Source organism: Podarcis liolepis, assembly GCF_965112155.1.
Source record: "Podarcis liolepis genome assembly, chromosome: 11".
In the NCBI taxonomy this organism is placed as follows: domain Eukaryota; kingdom Metazoa; phylum Chordata; class Lepidosauria; order Squamata; family Lacertidae; genus Podarcis; species Podarcis liolepis.
The window spans coordinates 42,754,883-42,775,230 of NC_139565.1; the positions used below are offsets into that span (position 1 = coordinate 42,754,883).

Below are 20,348 nucleotides of genomic sequence, written 5' to 3' on the forward strand. Positions count from 1 at the left end.
TCACAATAACTGGTCAATTTAGATGGAGAATGAATGACACCCTCTTTCGAGATAAGGAGATTCTCACGAAGGCCCAAAAGACCCTAAAAGACTATTTTGAAATAAATTTGAGGACCGACGTGGAGAAAAGAGTGATCTGGGACGCAAGTAAAGCGGTGATGAGAGGATTTTTGATTCAACAAAACTCAATAAAGAGGAAAAAGCAAAATGAGAAAAAAGAGAAGATTCTGGAAATGATAAAGGAAGGAGAGAGGAAATTAAGAACAAAACCAAAGTCTCAGGACATTTTAAGAGAGATCAAATTATACCAAACACAATATATGGAATTGATGAACCAAGAGATTGAATGGAAGATAAGGCAAATGAAGCAAAAGACTTTTGAATCAGCAAATAAATGTGGCAAACTTTTGGCATGGCAATTGAAGAAAAGGCAGAAACTAAATACAGTTACAAGCCTGGAGGTGGATGGAAGGAACATATCCAAACCCAATGAAATTAGAAATTGCTTTCTAAGCTATTTTAAAAAACTTTACACCCAAGGCCCGCAAAATGAAGAAGATATAGACAAATTCCTCGGAAAATATGGACTACAAAACATCTCTCATCAAAGTAAGATGGACTTGAACCAGAGAATCTCAGAACAAGAGATAGAGGCTGCCATTCAGAATATGCAACTGGGCAAATCTCCAGGACCAGATGGACTGACTTCCAGATACTACAAATCGCTGAAGGAATGGTTGACTCAACCACTAAGAGAAGTTTGTAACGAGATCCTTGAGGGAAAAAAGGCACCTGAATCGTGGAAAGAGGCATATATTTCACTCATACCAAAGTCAGAGACTGAAAAGACCCAACTCAAGAACTACCGCCCAATATCCCTGCTTAATGTGGATTACAAAATTTTTGCAGACATTTTGGCAAAAAGATTTAAAAGAGTTTTGATGGAGAAGATTCATAAAGACCAAGCAGGCTTTCTCCCTAAAAGACATCTAGCAGACAATGTAAGGAATGTAATAGATATTTTGGAGAAGTTAGAGGTGAATATAAACACCAAGGCAGTATTGATCTTTGTGGATGCGGAGAAGGCCTTTGATAATATCTCTTGGAGTTTTATGAGGAAGAATCTTCATGGGATGGGGGTAGGTCAGGGCTTTGAGAATGGTATGGCTGCAATATACTCTGAACAAAAAGCTAAACTGATTGTAAACAATGTTGTGACTGAGGAGCTTAAGATAGAAAAAGGAACACGACAGGGGTGCCCGATTTCCCCATTACTTTTTATTTCAGTTCTGGAGGTGTTGCTGAATATGATAAGAAATGACCAGCAGGTCAAAGGTGTGCAGGTCGGAGCTAAACATTATAAGTTAAGAGCGTTCGCAGATGACCTAGTATTGACTTTGCAAGAGCCAAACACTAGTACGAAAAGGGTTTTAGAAATAATACAACAGTTTGGCCAGGTAGCTGGATTTAAGTTGAACAAGCAAAAAACCAAAGTTTTAGGGAAAAACCTAACAGATATGGAAAAGGAGAAATTTCAAGAGGAAACAGGTTTGACTGTGGTCAAGAAGGTTAAATACCTAGGGGTTTATTTAACATCTAAGAATCAGAATTTGTATAAGGACAACTATGAAAAATGCTGGTCAGAAATTAAAAAAGATTTAGAAATATGGTCAAATTTGAAACTGTCAATGTTAGGCCGAATTGCAGTAATTAAAATGAATGTATTGCCTAGAATGTTATTTTTGTTTCAGACCTTGCAGATTATTGATAAGATGGAATGTTTTAAGAGGTGGCACAAAGATATCTCGAAATTTGTCTGGCAGGGCAAAAAGCCCCGAATTAAATTTAAAATATTGACAGATGTTAAGGAAAGAGGGGGTTTTGCCCTGCCGGACCTAAAATTGTACTATGAGGCAGCAGCTTTTTGCTGGCTCAAAGAATGGATGCTCCTCGAGAACACGGACATCTTGGATCTGGAAGGCTTCAATAACGCTTTTGGTTGGCATGCATATCTTTGGTATGGTAAAGTTAACAGTGCCTTTAAAAATCACATTGTCAGAAAAGCATTGTTTAATGTTTGGATAAGATATAAAGATCTACTAGAAAACAAAACCCCTAGATGGGTGTCGCCAGTGGAGGCTAAAGCAGTGAAGAAACTCAATATGGAGGTCGGATGGCCGAAGTATTGGGAAATCTTAGAACAGGATGGAGATAAGTTCAAACTACAAAGTCAGGAGAAATTGAAGCATAAAGTAGAAAATTGGTTCCAATACCGCCAAATAATGGAATTTTTTAAACAGGACAGGAAAGTCGGTTTCCAGGTGGAAAAATCAAAATTAGAAACTGAACTGTTAGAACCCAATACTAAGAATTTATCTAGAATGTACAACTTGTTGTTGAAATGGAATACACAGGATGAAACAGTTAAATCGGCAATGATTAAGTGGGCTCAGGATGTTGGACATAATATTATGTCAGCTGACTGGGATTGGTTATGGAACACCGGTATAAAATTTACGGCATGTAATGCCTTAAAGGAAAACATTATGAAAATGGTATACAGGTGGTACATGACCCCAGTCAAGCTGGCAAAAATCTATCATTTGCCTGATAACAAATGTTGGAAGTGTAAAGAGACTGAAGGTACCTTTTATCACCTTTGGTGGACATGCCCGAAGATTAAGGCCTTCTGGGAGATGATCTATAATGAAATGAAAAAGGTACTTAAATCTACCTTTCCTAAAAAACCAGAGGCCTTTCTCTTGGGCATTGTCGGCCAATTGGTGACAAAGAAAGATAGAGCTTTTTTTATGTATGCCACAACAGCAGCAAGAATACTCATCGCAAAATATTGGAAGACACAAGATTTACCCACTTTGGAAGAATGGCAGATGAAAGTGATGGACTATATGACACTGGCCGAGATGACAGGCAGAATCCGTGACCAACGAAAAGAGACGGTGGAAGAAGAATGGAGAAAATTTAAAAGTTATCTTAAGGACTACTATAAACTTAATGAATGCTAAAATGCCGTGGTTACCAGAAACAAAGGGGTACAGGGATATAAGGTTAGATTATAAAAGAGGACTAAGAGGATAGAGATTGGAAAGTAACAATTGGGAGTTGCTAGTTGAACTACGGACATTGGGATGCAGAGAGGGGGGGTATGGGGAAGTCCAAGAAAAGAGGTTTATGAAAATATGTTTGAAACTATACGTGTATGTTTGTCATTTTTAATGTTTGTTTGTTTTTCTTAAAAATGTTGTAAAACCAATAAAAATTTTATAAAAAAAAAAAAAAAAAAAATGTGGTTTGCAATCTTGGTTTAGTGGGCAAGTGCAAATTTGTCAGTTCAGCTGTAGTACGGTCAAGGTATGGTTCGTCTAAATAACTATTTGAACTGGAGCATGCAAGAAGGAAGCATGTGAAACAGGGCTTGTTTTTCCCATGGTGCTAAACCTTAGTTTGATGTTATGGTAAATGCAAAATTCACATTGCAATAAATTAATGCCTCTCTTGCCATATCTCTTACCACCAAAAGGTAACTCAAATAAAAAAACATCCTGGAATATATTGCTGAATTGGGGCAAGTCTATAGTTATATAGATTTTTCCTAATGGTGGCATTCATATCCATGAAGATCTATTTTCCATCGTACAGTGGTACCTCGGTTTACGTACTTAATTTGTTCTGGAGGTCCGTTCTTAACCTAAAACTGTTCTTAACCTGAAGCACCACTTTAGCTAATGGTTCCTCCTGCTGCCACCGCACCGCTGGAGCACGATTTCTGTTCTCATCCTGAAGCAAAGTTCTTAACCCGAGGTACTATTTCTGGGTTAGCGGAGTCTGTAACCTGAAGTGTATGTAACCTGAAGCGTATGTAACCCGAGGTACCACTGTACTGTAGGTTTGTTTCATTTTGGGGGGGGATATTTTATGGTTTATTATTGTTTATATTTTGAATTTGATATATTTCGGGGCACCAAAATCTTTTAAGTGTTTAGGGCCTCTCAAGGTCTTAATCCGGCCCTGAACATAGTCAGATAATTTAACTCGAGAACAAGAGGCACACTAGTGCACACAACTTGAGCATTCCCCGCTTTGATCTGCCTATCCTAGAGTAAGAAAACAAATCCTGGAACAGCTGCCTTAACCTGATGTGTCAGCCAGCACTCATGCTTTGTTTCACCCAGATAAACCATGAACAGGAAACCAATAATGACCCCTGGATTCTTCTTTGTTTGGAGAAAAACTATAAGCACTGGTTTGCACATAATGCTAAGCCAATTGCTTTTCCCCCTTTAGCAAGGGACTATAGAGGGAGGCATGCTCGACGGTGTAATATTTTTTTGTTTATTTTATATTCTTTACTGAAAATTAAAAAGAATAAAATACAAGTGCAGAGTAATACACAAAAAAGAAAAAGAAACAAGGTCTGGTTAACTACAATAACAAGTCGTCGTTGTCCCGTCCCCGTCCCCCCCCCCCCCTTGTAATGTACACAATATCTTTTTTCTGTTTTGTTTTCTATATGGGTACTATTTTTTGTTTTTTTAACACAGTGTGATAATGTGACACTGGATCTGAACCATATTTGGGGAAGTATGTGAACAAGGCCATTGACTCTAAGGTTCTAGCTTTTAGGCTTATACAGTACTGTTAAAAACATTGTTTAATTAAAGCTTCAGTAAGTTTATTGTGCTAGCCAAAGGCCATGACAAAAGCATAGAAACTCAAACAATTAATTAAAGTTAAGTACATTTAGGTTCCATTGACTTCACGAAGTGAAAGCTAAGCACATGTTTAATTGTTATGTCACTATGACATAAAGGTGCTTCGTTCTTACTGAAATGGGACCATGACTTTCTCTGAATTTTGTTTTGCCTTTTATTTTGACGTGGAATGTCACTTTGTCCTCCTCAGGCTTTTATCTGTGCTGCTACAGCAATCTGATCTCAGCGAAATCAACCACCAGGACAATGAGGTAAGCAAACTAGCATCCCCTAAATTGTCATGTGGTGTATAAAGGTTGTTATTGATGAGTGAAGGAGTGCTTCATGCTTTAAAATCTGAGGGCCGGTTCACACAGACATTTAGCATCCACCTGGCCACTGCTATTTTTCTAGAAAAAGAGGTACAGGAACTCACCATGAATGCTTCCCTTGTTCTCTTATAATGGCAACGGCGCCCAACTGAGAGGGGCCGGAACTGAGTTCCAGTGAGTTCCGGATGAAAAAAAGCCCTGCACTTGGCCATTGTTATTTTCTGTCCAGACTACACCATGCTTGGTGAAAACAAGCCAACGGAACTGTTTTCAATGACTGCAAACTAGGATTGAACACACAGACATACTGTTATAGTTTGTGGGGGTCAGTCTGGATGTTATCAGTAGGTCCCTTCTGATCCTGTATTTGTGAGGTTATAAGCTATATGAGGAAACCTGCTGAACTGGTCAGACCAGTTTCTTTGTAAGATAATGGCCTTAGCTGGCAAGTTAAGTATGATAGATTTATTGCATTAGCCATGTGGCCATAGATGGGCAAACCTTTACTCAGGCAAGATGTTGGAACCTGATTTTAAATCCCCAAAAATTGGTATTTACAAACTTCCCAAAATCAAAGGGCTTCCTTACAGGGAAAGAACGAAGAATGCGCTCCTTGAACATTCTGAATGATATATTGCCAGGAGCAGTAAAGCCATATGACATTATTTCTGTAGATTATTTGCATCATGATGGTTGTTCAATGAGAGCAATGATCACATTTAGAGACCAGAACCTGGCCAAGTTTATCTACAGATCAAGATATATATTCTTAAAGGCCCAGATAAAAATTCTCAGATTTTTTGAAAACAAGGCACCACTGAATCCCCTTCTGGAAGCCAAGCACGCAAACCCTAGTAAGGAGAAACAACCTCCCAAAACCTGGCCTGGTCTCCAGAAACGAGAGCTTCAAAAATTAAAAAGGAAAGATGCCCAACTGCAAGACCTGCAACTTCAAGAGAATGAAGATGAGGATCTTTTTTCCGTGGAAGAAAATACCTTAATTAGGCAATTTTGCCATTTTCCATCTCCAATACAAACTGAAATATTAGAAAGATTAGATATGCTAAGAATTAAGCTGGCTGGGAGAGATATAAACAAGGAAATCAATGTGGACGCCCATAAAAAGGACCAGACTTCCTATAATTTGAACCCTATACAAGAACAAAACCCAGCGGCCTGTCGGCCATGTTACCTTCAGACAATGGCTGAGATTAATCTTCCCCCAATTAAGGAAGCCCAGCACACTGAAGAGAACACTACACCACCTCCAAACCAGCTCTTGGGACAAGCTGAGGTACCTAGATGAGGCAGAATTAGGCCACAATCAGCTTCCGGAAAAATACCTACGGAAAGAGATAACACACTTCAAAGGCCCGGTGACCACTAATGTCAGTATTCAACAGTTAACAGCCGAAACTATAGAACACTTGGCTAGTTTGCCATGTATGTAGAGCAATGGGCCGGCTCATAAAAAAGTAATCCCTAAAAGCACCTTGGGAAATAATTGACAAAGATCAGACCAGAGACAAACACCAGCCGGCTCCCTATCTCCGCGGAAATCCGACATCATTAGACATGAACAGACTCAACCCTCACTCACAAATCAAGCAAAAGCAGTTGTTTCCTTGAAAGACGCACCCAACCCATCCCAGAGCCTTAAAATTGTCTCCTGGAATGTTAACGGCTGGGCGACAAAGCAAATGGATCCTGAAGCAATGAATTTCATCTCTTCTTTCGACATTGTGTGCCTCCAAGAGACCTGGTCCCAACAAAGTATCGTTCTCCCAAATTATTGCTCCTTTAGCTCCTGTGCTCGTAAACTAACCAACAGGGGTCGCCCCCAAGTTGGCCTCGCCTGTCTTATTTCAACCAGCTTATCCCTCACTATTTGCGAGGAAATTAAATCTTCCCCTTACTTTCTCACCATAAAGATCCATCTCCCAAAGACCAAAAGCCCATGGTTGATAACTACAGTATATCTGCCCCCAGTAATTAATGATTTCGACCGCAATGAAAGGTGGTCTGAACTTTCGTCTTGGCTCCATGATCTTCAAACAACTAACCCAGGACTCCCTCAAATCCTCTTAGGCGACTTTAATGCAAGAATAGGTCCCAACGACGATGATATAATATCTCCCACAGCACTCCTGGACAATCCCCTGCAGCCCCCCTGGGGAAACAGATGCTCTCTTGATCCTATAACAAATGCGTCGGGGAGGCTGATGGCCCAACTGGCCATGGAAAACAATCTCTGCATCGCAAATGGTAACATTACTCCCTTGTCCTCGCAGCAATTAACGTGCATCACTTCCCGGGGAACCAGTGTTGTCGACTACATTTTATTGACGCCGGAGCTATTCTCAATTTCTACAAAAATGGAAGTGGCTGAATATTTTGGTGGTGACCACCTTCCATTGACTCTAATGTTAAACCTAATAGAGCCACTTCCAGTCCCCTCAAACTATAGAACCATGGTACAAAGCCACCCTGTATACAAAACAAAGAAATGGACAAGCCTCAGCTCCTCTCTTGCCCTGGACATACAAAAATCATTTGATATGTCTGCAGTTCCCTCTGATCCAATCCTGCCCACTGACCAATACCGGAAATTACTTGATGCTTTCTCAACAACTTACATAACCACCACCTCGCCTACTTACCAACGCCTCTTCTCTGAATCGCCCTGGTTTGACAAGGAATGTAAAGCCCTAAGAAGGCGAATTAGGAAAATGGTCAGAATCATCAAATTTTCCAACGACCCCCAAACCCGTGCAAAGCTCATAGATATTAAAAGGACATATAGAAACATGATTCATTGCAAGAAACAGCAGCACATCCTTGAGGCTTGGTCCACTCTTCGTTCGGCTGTAGAGAGGCATGACTCCCGCTCCTTCTGGCGCCTAGTTAGACCTTCGGCACCATTCAATCCAGCTACCCAGATTTCCGCTGATGAATGGATTGCCTATTATTCAACCAGTTTCGCTTCTCCAAATCATCTTACAGATCTCCTTCAATCCCCGTCGGACCTCTGTTCCTGCTCTCTTAGTCCCACTTCTTCAATAAACTTTACCTCAACTCGCAAGTTAAGTACTTCCATTTACATGTCCAAAAAGATTGATTGCCCTGTGGTCATAGAGACAAATGAGTGGGCCTTTTCCCAGCTCACCTGGCTGGCTGCCATGTCATCCTAAGAGGGATAACAATAGGTGAAGGGGAGCTGTGTTTATGTGAGTTTTGGCTGATACTGGAAGCTAGAGACACAGAGACTTGTCTTGCTCTGTGCTCAGGGAACCTAATGGGGAAGCAAGACCTGAGCAGTGTTAATGCTGCGATCCCTTCCATCCTATGTTCAGGTTGTATATGTGTACAAATAAAGCCATCCTAGGCTGATCTAGACACAACAAAGAAGCGTTTCAGGAAAACACACCGTAAACTTTATATGAGAAATCGCGTTGGCAAAAATGGAACTCCACAGTGCCATCTTGTGTCGCAGTTTTATAATGCATGTACCATGCATATAAAACACTCTTTATTTACCAGCTCCTGCCAACCTAGCAGTTCGAAAGCATGTCAAAGTGCAAGTAGATAAATAGGTACCGCTCTGGCGGGAAGGTAAATGGCGTTTCCGTGCGCTGCTCTGGTTCACCAGAAGCGGCTTAGTCATGCTGGCCACATGACTGTACGCCGGCTGTAAAGTGAGATGAGCGCTGCAATCCCAGAGTCGTCTGCGACTGGACTTAACAGTCAGGGGTCCCTTTACCTTTATTTACTAATCTAGCTGAGTTCCCAGTCTCCATTCCAAGGAAACTGCACCCTGGGTAAGCACCGACACCCTGGCGATTGGGAGGCACACATCATTACAGTTGCCTCTATATTCAGAGATCTGTGCCATTGCTTATGTAGCCATAATGGTGCCATGCACAATAGGGAGGTATTAGCAGAATCAGGAAAACACCCAGATTTGTGGACGTTAAAAAAGAGGGGGATTTTTAAAAAAGCCCAATGAGGACTAAGCATGGCCAAGGAGTGCTGGGTCGAGGCACAAGGCCCCGTGAGATAACCTGTTTATCATTCATCCTGATTTGCTCACACAAATCTTACACAGTGGTTAGACTATGCTTGGCTTTATTGAGCTTTAATTCTAGTTTGTTTATGGGGTGATTAATGCACGATGAGCATTCATCCTGTTTTGGTGGCTGGGTGTTTGCACATCTTCCCATTCATCATCCATTCATAGAATCGCAGAACTGTAGAGTTGGAAGGGATCCCAAGATAATAATAATAATAATAATAATAATAATAATAATAATAATAATAATAATAATAATTTATTATTTATACCCCGCCCATCTGGCTGGGCTTCCCCAGCCACTCTGGGCGGCTTCCAAAAGAATATTAAAATACTGTGATACATCAAACATTAAAAGCTTCCCTAAAGAGTCATCTAATCAAATCCCCTGCAATTCAGGAGTCCCACACCTTTCAATGCATAGCTCTGTTACTTTCCTCACCCCCGAAAAGGCCAGGGTGATTTTTAAAAGTGGGTTTGTTGCACTAGGTGAGGGTTGGGGAACCTTTTTCTCCTGAGGGCTACTGGGCAACCATCTCAAGGCCACATGCTGGACCAGGGAGAGGGGCAAAAGTGGGTGCAGCAATTAATGTAAATGTTACTTTTGTCCAATGGGCTAGTTTCACCACACATTCAAATGCCCCTCTAACCTCCATCTGGGACAGAAAGAGGCATCACCAGAGTTCAAAGACACATTCCAGGCAGGCAAAGGTCTTTGGGGTGTGAATACCACCACCCCACCCCCTGTAAATCAGGGCAAAGTCTCCACAGAGGTAGAGTTAGGTCCAGGCAGAATGGCTGTTGCTTTTGGCTCCCTCATGGACATAGGCAGGTCTATTGTTTCATAACCTTATTATCCCTACTTCTAGGGCTCTCATGCATTGCCCCAAGCTTTGATGTCCTGGGTTGTGATTTTCAGGGGATGACGTCTCTTCACTGGGCTGCGTTCCACAATCGACCCCAGCACACGCAAATCCTGCTGCATAAAGGAGCTGATCCGGTGTTGGTGGACAAAGATTTTAAAACAGCTCTTCACTGGGCAGTCCAGGTATAGTACGGCTGTCAACCTTTTCAAAAGCAAATGTGTCTCTTCATTTGATCCTGTTGTGTTCCATAATGTGAAACCAATGAAAGTATAAACAACAACAACAAATGAGTACAGTGGTACCTCGGGTTACATACGCTTCAGGTTACAGACTCCACTAACCCAGAAATAGTACCTCGAGTTAAGAACTTTGCTTCAGGATGAGAACAGAAATCGTGCTCTGGCGGTGCGGTGGCAGCAGGAGGCCCCATTAGCTAAAGTAGTGCTTCAGGTTAAGAACAGTTTCAGGTTAAGAATGGACTTCCAGAAATAATTAAGTACTTAACCCGAGGTACCACTGTAATCTGTAAGATGAGCATGGGAAGTATATCTTTCTCAGGATCCCAAATCTGCCTGGGGATCTATAGAACCTTTTTCATAAAAGTTAATCCAGTTCTGTTTCTCAGACACACCATTTGTAGCTAGGGAAGCAGAGAAAAGAATGCGACCGGGATTTGGCCATAAGGACAGTTTTTTTAAAAAAAATGAATTATTTCGCCTCTTATAAAAAGGCATAGAATTATGTCACTGTTTGTTTTGAATATGTCAGCATGAGTTACGTCCATACACCCACGACTACCTTCAACATTCAAAGAAATGATTCACCTTTGTACAAACTGGCTCACCGCAAAGGCTGCTTAATGACAAGAAATGTAAAAGCACTGGCTTGTGGTTGAAAGAGGGGTGGAAATGGAATGTACCACTGGCTTAAAAGACACCTGCTGAGATCCAAAAATATACATTTGTGCAAAAGGCTTCAGTCAGGCCCCACACCGGCACATAGTGTATTTGGACAAATGCCCAGCATGAACAGAGAAGTGCCAAGCCAGGCAGCTACAGCTGCCATCAACACCAGTATCCACAATGCCTCTGGGGTCTGCCTCCAATTTAGTGTCCCTCTCTGGTGGTCCATCGAGGCCCCAAGGCGATCTGAAGATGGAAGCTACAGGTGCGTGACCCAGGGCTTCTCTTCAAAGCACGGGGCTGAGGGAGGACTGGATGGTAGGAGGTGATGCTGTTGCTTTCAGGGGCTCTCATCCCCATTGCTACCCACACCCACCCCCTGCTGCCACCAGCCTCCGCCCGTCCCTGTTGCATCTGCTATCTGGTAAGCTCATCTGGGAAATCCCTAAAAGGGTGGTGTTTGGGGGGGTCTAGGGGCCCCCTGAGACACGGGTGGTACTATGGGTTAAACCACAGAGCCTAGGACTTGCTGATCAGAAGGTCGGCGGTTCGAATCCCCGCGATGGGGTGAGCTCCCGTTGCTCAGTCCCTGCTCCTGCCCACCTAGCAGTTTGAAAGCACATCAAAGTGCAAGTAGATAAATAGGTACCACTCCGGCGGGAAGGTAAACGGCGTTTCCATGCGCTGCTCTGGTTGGCCAGAAGCGGCTTAGTCACAGTGGCGTAGCGTGGGGGTGCAGGGGGGGCCGGCCGCACCGGGCGCAACATCTAGGGGTTAGGGTTAGGGGGCGCAAATCCACGGGTTAGGGGGCGCAAATCCACGGGTTAGGGGGCGCAAATTACTTGCCTTGCCCCGGGTGCTGACAACCCACGCTACGCCACTGCTTAGTCATGCTGGCCACATGACCTGGAAGCTGTACACTGGCTCTCTCGGTCAATAAAGGGAGATGAGTGTCACAACCCCAGACTGGACCTAACCCTTTACCTTTATCTAGGGGCCCCCTACCCCTTCACACCTAGCTCTGACCCTGGCTCAGGAAGTTTTTAACTTGCTTTTTCCTTCTTTGAACAACAGGGCCTTAAGTCTTAAAGTGAAACCCTTTTCTGAATCTGTTTTAAAAGTGTTTTGCTATGCTTGACAGGGCACTGTTTTCCCAGTCCCCTTTGGGAGCACAAAACTAGTTCATTGGATCCTGGTCATCATTTGCTATCTACCCATTGGGAACATTTTTTTAAATGATGCTGCCAGGAGACATAAGCAGAGCTGGGTGAAATACATATGGTTGAGCAATCTAAAACGATATTTCAAATGGGCATTAAAAATATTTTATTTGTGGTGCAGTAATACTCAGAATGGACTCTAGGTTTAGATTCCTCTTGATAAAAAAGAGCAGTGGAGACCTAGGGTGTCTTTGTAATGTTTGCTCTATTTACAAATACTCAAGCAGAGCTTACGTGGAGACAAACAAATAGCAGATCTGCAGAGAAACATGGAGACTCCAATGAGCTTCACCTTCAGCTGACTCATACCTCTCTCTGTCCCTTTCTTTGTAGTATCACATTCAAAACTCAAATCTGCTCTTTTGCAGTCTCTCTGGCCCTACCCTTCCACTGTAAATGTGTTATGTTCTCCAAGCTCTGGTGGCATCACATTCAAAACCGTAAAGAGATTCCCAGCTATCAGGAGAACTTAGTCATTGGCTCCCATTGATAACATATAAACTGACCGTTCTCCACTATTCAGAAGCAACCCATTCGACAGAAGCACTTCTAACACCAGTTTTGCAAAGATTTGACTAAGAGAAGTAAAACAGACTATTGATGCATTTATCAAATCTATTGTAATAGGTTGAATATTCTCACCCTGAGAAAATAGTGCAAGTCCTAAAATTTCAGTACCTAGGAGTTATTTTTCAATACAATTTGGGGTGGAAAGCACAAATTGAACACCTCCTTAACAAGGCCAAAACTCTGTCATATGCGCTCCTCCGATTTTTCTTTTCGGATGGAGCTTTGCATGTTCCCTCGGCCCTAAAGGTGTTCAAGGCAAAAGTGGTACCCGTGCTTGCTTATGCTGCCCCGCTCTGGGCCGTGATGACAGACCTTGCTCCTCTTGAGACTCTGCAAAACCAATTCCTACGTCGGCTCCTAATGCTCCCCCTGTGCGTAAGCAACGCAGCCATGCGACTAGAATTGAAGATCGCATCCTTAGAAACTTGCCTGTGGAAGCCAGTCTTCAATTATTGGTTATCATTGTGGCATAGATTACCAGACCATTACCTTGTCCAATGCTTATGGCGAGATGAATTCTCCAGCCTTTGGACTAGTAGAATTCATGCCAAACTCCTGAGCTATGGAATCTCTCCCTTAGATTCCCTAAAACTAGATCAAATCACTGCTCAAAGACTGATCCGCCAAAGACTGGATGACATCGATTTACAGCGAAATTATATGCTGGGGGGAGGTGTTTGTTCGCCCCAGAACATTGGTATCACTTTAACTTACCGCGTTCCATCATACCTCTCCTCCCTTTCGACTGTTGCCCATAGGCTGGCCTTCACCAAAGCGAGGTTTAACGTTTTTCCCTCCAATGTCCTGAGACATAGATTCTCAAAGGGCCAAGCCTCCGCCATGTGCGAATGTGATAAGGAGACGCCAGAGTCGCTTCAGCACATTATGTTCACTTGCCCCTTATTCAAGGTGCCATGGGCAAATTTGTTGGGATCAATCATTCAGAAACTAGAGGGTACCCCACCAAAATTCCACCTTGCCCAAATCTTGCAGGATAAGGATACCCATACGACCCTGAAAGTGGCTAGGTTCCTGGTCGCTGTCCTTACCCAAAAGCGTTGCCAAGGAGCACCACAAGCTAATTAAGGCGTAGTATGCCATTCCATCTTATAGTATTTTATTGTTATAGTAGTGTTTTAGCGGCTGTTTTTTTCCCACGTGCACAAGCTGTTATTTATGTCTTGTTTTTATCTGTATGGGCCTATGGCCGTAATAAATTATTATTATTATTATTATCTCACCCTGATTCCTCAGGTTTGAAGAACCACTTCTCCCAACATCTCTCATTCTTCTCTCATTCTCCCTTGATTCACCCCCTAATCAATCTTCTGGTTTGTCATCCTGGGATGTTGTTGGCTCCTGGGGTGCCCCTTGCCTTCTAAGTTCATTTCTGGGCACAATTCAAAGTGCCCTCTTGATAGTTTGATTGCCCTCAGAAGTTCAGTGGGGTGCTGCCTCAGGAGAGGGCATTCCCTGGGGCAACCCCTAAGTTGTGGAATTCCCTCCTCGCAGAGGTATGGCTGCCACATTCACTATAAAGCTTCTAGCAAATGCTGAAGACATTCCTCTTTACCGTGGCTTTTGACACCTGATATGTGTGTTTTGAAGACCCACCCTATTCCTGTGACTGTAATTTGTTTTAAAGGTTTTAATACTGAATTTTAAATTGTTGTAAACTGCCCCAGAACCTACTGGTGAAGAGCAGGTAGTAAATTTAATAATAATAAAGCGACAAGGCTGGACTCATAGCAACCACTTTGACGAAGAAAAGGTAGCTGTGGTACTTTCTGCATTAGAGACTACTGTATTTTTTTCCACATCTCACAGTCAATTGTTTGTTTGTTTGTTTGTTTGTTTGTTTCTCCCCATCCCCGCTTCCTCCCAAAGGAGCTCAGGGCAGGAAACAGACAAGTAATAAAACAATTAAACCTATCCTGCTGCCAACGAGAATTTTTTCCTACCGTTAACAACAAACTATCTTTTAAAGCACAAGTTACCATTCAGGGAAAAAATACCCCTGAAAATGCTCTATTCATGAGTCTCAAACTCTGATTGACACTATAAAAAGGTAAAGGGATCCCTGACCATTAGGTCCAGTCGCAGACAACTCTGGGATTGCGGCGCTCATCTCACTTTACTGGCCAAGGGAGCCAGCGTACAGCTTCCAGGTCATGTGGCCAGCATGACTAAGCCGCTTCTGGTGAACCAGAGCAGCGCATGGAAATGCCATTTACCTTCCCGCTGGAGTGGTACCTATTTATCTACTTGCACTGTGTGCTTTCAAACTGCTAAGTTGACAGGAGCAGGGACTGAGCAACGGGAGCTCACCCCATCATGGGGATTCGAACCGCCGACCTTCTGATCGGCAAGCCCTAGGCTCTGTGGTTTAACCCACAGCGCCACCCGCGTCCTGCTATACATCAGTTTAAAATTAACAGACTGGTTGAATGCTAAATATAAAGCACATGCCTTTGCGGTGCATGAGGGAACATCATAAACACACAAAGTTAGTAGGAGCAGGAGTTGCTGTTGTTCATTACGTCTTCTTCTCTGCGAGCACACGCATATATGGTTGGTTTTCAGAGCGGGAATCGGATCCTTTGCTCTATCATCCTGAGCCACCGCCAGGGTCCGTCGATCATAAACTACGACGATGAGAACGGGAAGACTTGCCTCCACATTGCTGCCGCTGCAGGATACAGCGACATTATCAGTGAGCTGGCCAGAGTCCCAGAATGCAACCTGCAGGCCCTCGACGTGGATGACAGGTGACCATGGAAACCAACTGAAAAGAGCTGCAGAGCTCTGGCAGGGGCTCTCGTTGTTTTTTGACCTACAGTGAAGGAGGTTTGGCAGCTTTGTTATGAAATGTGTCCTCTAATGAAATGATACTCTCCATGGATCCTCTTTGCTCAGCAACAACTCAGCAAGTGGGTTCCTTAACCTTTACTGTTACGGTTCTGTAAAGGAGAAAAAGCAAGTGTTTTTGGAAGGCGTTTCTTAACATGTTGTTTGCTTAAATGTTGGCCAGAGTTGATTTTGTGGCACCACGGCTCAGTAGGGAGGAGGCTTGTGCGTTATTATCTAATAAGTAATAAGATAAAGGAGGAAGTGCTTCTTGCACGTCTGGGGTTTAAAAGGGAAAGGCTTACAGGGTAGACGATGAGAATCTCAGGTGGGCTTTTGCCCTTTCAGACAGAGGGCTCCTTCAAATTGGGAGCCGTCTTCTGACAGCCCTTCAAATAGAGGACGGTCCCCTGTAACATGGAGCGCATGGCCTCCCTAGGTCCCAGAAGCTCTCATTTTATTTTTAAAAGCCTACTGTAAAAAGAAGAAAAGCCCACAATAGATAAGCATTTGTGTTTTTAGAACCAAAAATCAGTATAGAAATGTTTTATAATTTTTAAAAAAGAGTTTCAAAATATAAGATGTTTTTTTAATTGTTAAAAATGCTTTAACACTATGGTGTAAAAGCATATAATATCTGTTTTATAAAATAAAGTAATGCTCATGTAAATGATCTTGGAGCACTGAGGTTAAGCAGGTGTGGACTGGGTAGTGTTTTCTGGATTGGAGACCGTTAGGAGCCCCATGTAAAAGTTGAATGCAGAAATAATAAACAAACTATTAAAAAAACAAACCTCTCTCCAACACACAGTTTAACACAGAGAATTCAGTCTTCAAATATTTGTGCTGTGATGCAAAACTTTGATCTCAGCACAAAGTCCTACTGGCAAATCTCAAATTACATCCGAGTGTGAGATCTGCAAATATAATATTGGCTGTGCTGCCTAAATCCAGGTTTCTTTGGATGCTTAATGTTCAAATTCAACTCTTTTGAAGTAGAGTCAGAGGAACAATGGAGGTGGTATTTCATAGGCAAGTATCAAGAAGATTAACTGGACCTGAGTGCATCTCATGAGCTCCAGGAATCTTTATAGGAAGTGGTGAACTACTATGTTGCCTCTGACATGTAATTGCATTAAAATGAACAGTTGCCATGCCTCAAAAATCCTGACTCCATAGAGGTGCTAACCTCCTCAGCTGGTTGTTTTAGTCTGAATTTAAACAGCACAAAGCTATAAAATGATTTGTTTTTTCTGCTCTCTAGGACACCTTTGCACTGGGCTGCAGCAGCAGGAAAAGCTGACTGTGTAAAGGCCTTGTTACAACTGGGGGTGGATTGCAGCCCAAGAGACATCAATGAGAACACCCCCCTGACATATGCTATGTACTGTGGGCACACAGCATGTATCAAACTGCTGTCCCAAGAGAACAGGTAAAAACCTTCCCTTTTCACTTCTCCCAAAATAGCAAATAGGACCAATTTTAACCTTGGAGGTTGTCCCTCACTGTAGTTTTCCCTGAGGACCTTCACCTTGCTTCCCCACTCCCCACCCAACGTAATAGCCACACCGTTGCAAACTGAGTTGCAATGAACATAGGAAGCGGCCTTATACTGAGTCAGGCCATTGGTCCAGTAGCTCGGTGTGGTTGGCACTGCCTGGCAGCACCCATTCAGAGAACAAGACATGAGTCTCTCACAGCCCTACCTGGAGATGGCAGGTACTGAACTTGGCACCCGTCTGTATGGAAAGCAGATGCTTTATCACTGAGCTATGTCACTTTTCCAGATTCTATTTTTGAGTTGAAACTATTCTGTGAGGTCATTTTTTTAAAAAAAGAAAGAAAACCCTCCTGAAAATTCATCAGCATTTTACAGTTAATTTATCCCAACAAACACATTTTATGTTCAGCTTCGACTAATGTTCATATTTTTGCAAGCTATTTCCCCTAATATAATGTGATTTTCCATGTTATTCTCACCAATTTGGTCATTTTCATGAACATTTTCCCCTAATATATGTATTTTTGTAAACATTGGTTGGCAAACTGCATGGTAAAATTCAGATAAATGCAAAATTCAAGCAATAGCCGTGTTTCAGTTTGCATATTGCTTTAGAAAGTGTGGATTTGATAGGTTCTGCTTTAAATGAGAACCTGAATCAAATTTCTTCCTCATCCCTAGTCGTAACAGCATTTGTGATGATTAACAAAACTCCCCGCGATACCAGTGCCATTTTGAGAACTATTTTCATATTGTGTTTTTATACTCAAGTACTTTCCACTAAAGCTTAGAACAGGGGTGTTGAACTACATCATCCCTGACCACAGCCCTGAGGCAGGTGGAAGTTCACCAATATTGGGAAGGTCACAGGTTCCCCATCCCTAATTTAGAAGTTGTGAGGACACTGTCATTATATAGTTTAGTCACTAGGTTTCATTGCACTTAATTGCATCTGGGTGGAGCATGGGTAGTCAAACTAAGGTCCATAGGATGGATCAGGCCCAATTGCCGTCTGGATCTGGACCATGGACGGTCCGGGAATCGCCGCGTGGTTCGCCAGCACGTGTGTTCTTTCCCTCTCCCTCCCTTTCCCTCACACGGCGCCTCCTCCCTCCCTCTTCCTGGCTTCTCCCCGCCCTGCCTAGAGGAGGAAGGGGGCTGGGCTTTGTTGGTGCCAGCAGCAGCAGTGCTCGAGCAGCCGCCATTTTAAGCAGCCACTCTCCGGAGCCCTTTTGTGCGCCACTCATCGTCCTGCCGCTGCCAGCCCCTGCCACTCGCAAGACACAGGTCACCAGGGCTCATGGTGCTCTTGCATCATTTCCCCCCCAAAAAATATAGTCCGGCTCCACACAAGGTCTGAGGGACAGTGGACTGGCCCCCTGCTGAAACAGTTTCCTGACCCCTGGGGTGGAGTCAGCAGTTGGTGCTGCTTTGCTCTTGTTTAAAAGAGACGATAAAGTTTTTGTTGCACTTCCTGACTGGAGAGTCCTCTAGCTTTCCATCAGAGAAAGGCACTGGTTTTATTAATGTTTAAGTAGTGAACACAAACAAGGCTACCTTCCTCTCACATCAGTGCCGCACACATAAAACAAAAATGTACCTTTTGCTTTATATGTTTGTAGTTGCAACCCCAAGCTTTATATACACCATACATTTAAAGCACACACAAAATCCTGGGAACTGTAGTTTACCCCTCACAGAGCTACAGTTCCCAGCAACCTTAAAAAACAGGGCCCATAATTCTTTGAGGGGAGAAATGTGCTACAAATCTGCTTCAAAGGTATCAGGAAGGATTCAGCTAATGAGTCCTATCAATGGAATCTCTGAGCAAGGGCAGGTTATAAATCTGAACTGGAATTTGTGAGACTAGAATCAGCTAGTCATGCAGTCTTTGTTCACTGTTCTAAATTAAGTTCAGAACAAACAAACCCTAGATTAGGTTTCAGTTTACATAATACTCAGTCTGATACATACAGTATCACATTCAAAGAGTCATGGACTATATATAAAAGAGAGTTCTTTGGATATCTAAGTGCAGTTTGAGAGATCTACCTTTGCATGCACATTCATTTTTTTCTCTCCCTTAATAGTTTCTGATCAAACATGTTTTGCAGGTTTTAGTAGTACTTCAAGCACCTGCAAAGCCTGTTTTGCCAGAGATCAATTGAAGCAGGCAAAATTATGTATACCCAAGGAGTCTATCATATCATCATTAGGTACTACCTTAGAGCTGTGGTGGTCGTCCGTTTGTTCTGGATTATTGCCAGATTCACTTGCAAAAGAGGTTCATGGTTTTCCTTAAAATACCACCACGTACTGAAAAAAATCATTCTGGATACAAGATGTAACAATCACACAACTGCCCTACTAAATGGCAATGGACCATGAATCCTCTGTGCCTTTTGTATCGATATGCTCTCCATTTTTGAGGACAGTCATCTATGAAGGTGGAAATTTAGCAATGTTTTCCCCCAGTCTTCTGAATATTACATTTCTCTGCCCTTCCCCACCCTCCGGTTAATGACTACAACTAGCCTTCTTTCCTGTGCTGTGAAGTGTGAGAGTGAAAATGTTTAAGCCTCTTTTCCGATAAATTTTCAGCAAACTGCAGTACACTTCCTGTAAAGGTTTAGCAGAAGCTCACTACTTTGAGAGCAATCCTCTTGCTGCAACCGTACAGAGTTTAGGATATTGGTTGGTTGGTGGGGGTTTTTAAAGTTAAAACTAGAACCTACTCCCATTGTATAAATGTAGCTGGTTCTCTTAACCAGTTTGTGAGCTTCAACTTTATCTATGTGTAACATTTTATTTAAGATAAACTTTTTTCAAATATTGGAGAATGCTGCTGGGATATATGTTTATCATGACTTAGCAGACATATCAATAGGTCTAAAAATAGCATACCAGTTGAAAAATGAATATTAATTCTGTGTACTTTCACTATTGCAAGAATTTTATATGCAGAAATGTAGAAACATCCTTTTTAAGTCTAGGAAGTAACTATTGCACAGATTATGGGAATGGACTGAAATTCTTAAATTAACAGCTATATTGAAAGACCTAACAGGATTATGTTGCAAAAGTAACCTACAGACATGATCCCTGTGATTAAATATATTAGACAGAAATTAGTTTTTAAAGGAACAGAGGTAGAATTAAAGTACTCTGAATTACTTTTTGTATGTTCAGTATGTTTGTGTGTGTTTTTGTGTGTGTGCAGATAAATTGGTGTTGTATAATAATAAACATAATGTGTATTGTTAAACCTGATTTTTGAGAATAGAAGTATATGACCTTGTGAAAATTGCAAAAGTTGGGATATAAATTTG

At 42.4% G+C, this 20,348-nt stretch overlaps 1 protein-coding gene across 1 annotated transcript in view; it reads left to right on the top strand.

Moving 5' to 3' along the window:
- ANKRD55 (ankyrin repeat domain 55) overlaps nt 1-20,348 on the top strand; it is a 48,068-nt gene that overhangs the window by 17,313 nt on the left and 10,407 nt on the right. Inside the window, exons 5-8 of the mRNA XM_083464327.1 lie at nt 4,924-4,984; nt 10,033-10,161; nt 15,255-15,439; nt 16,783-16,950. Coding sequence (XP_083320453.1) covers nt 4,924-4,984; nt 10,033-10,161; nt 15,255-15,439; nt 16,783-16,950 — 543 coding nt within the window. The remainder of the gene's footprint in view (nt 1-4,923; nt 4,985-10,032; nt 10,162-15,254; nt 15,440-16,782; nt 16,951-20,348) is intronic.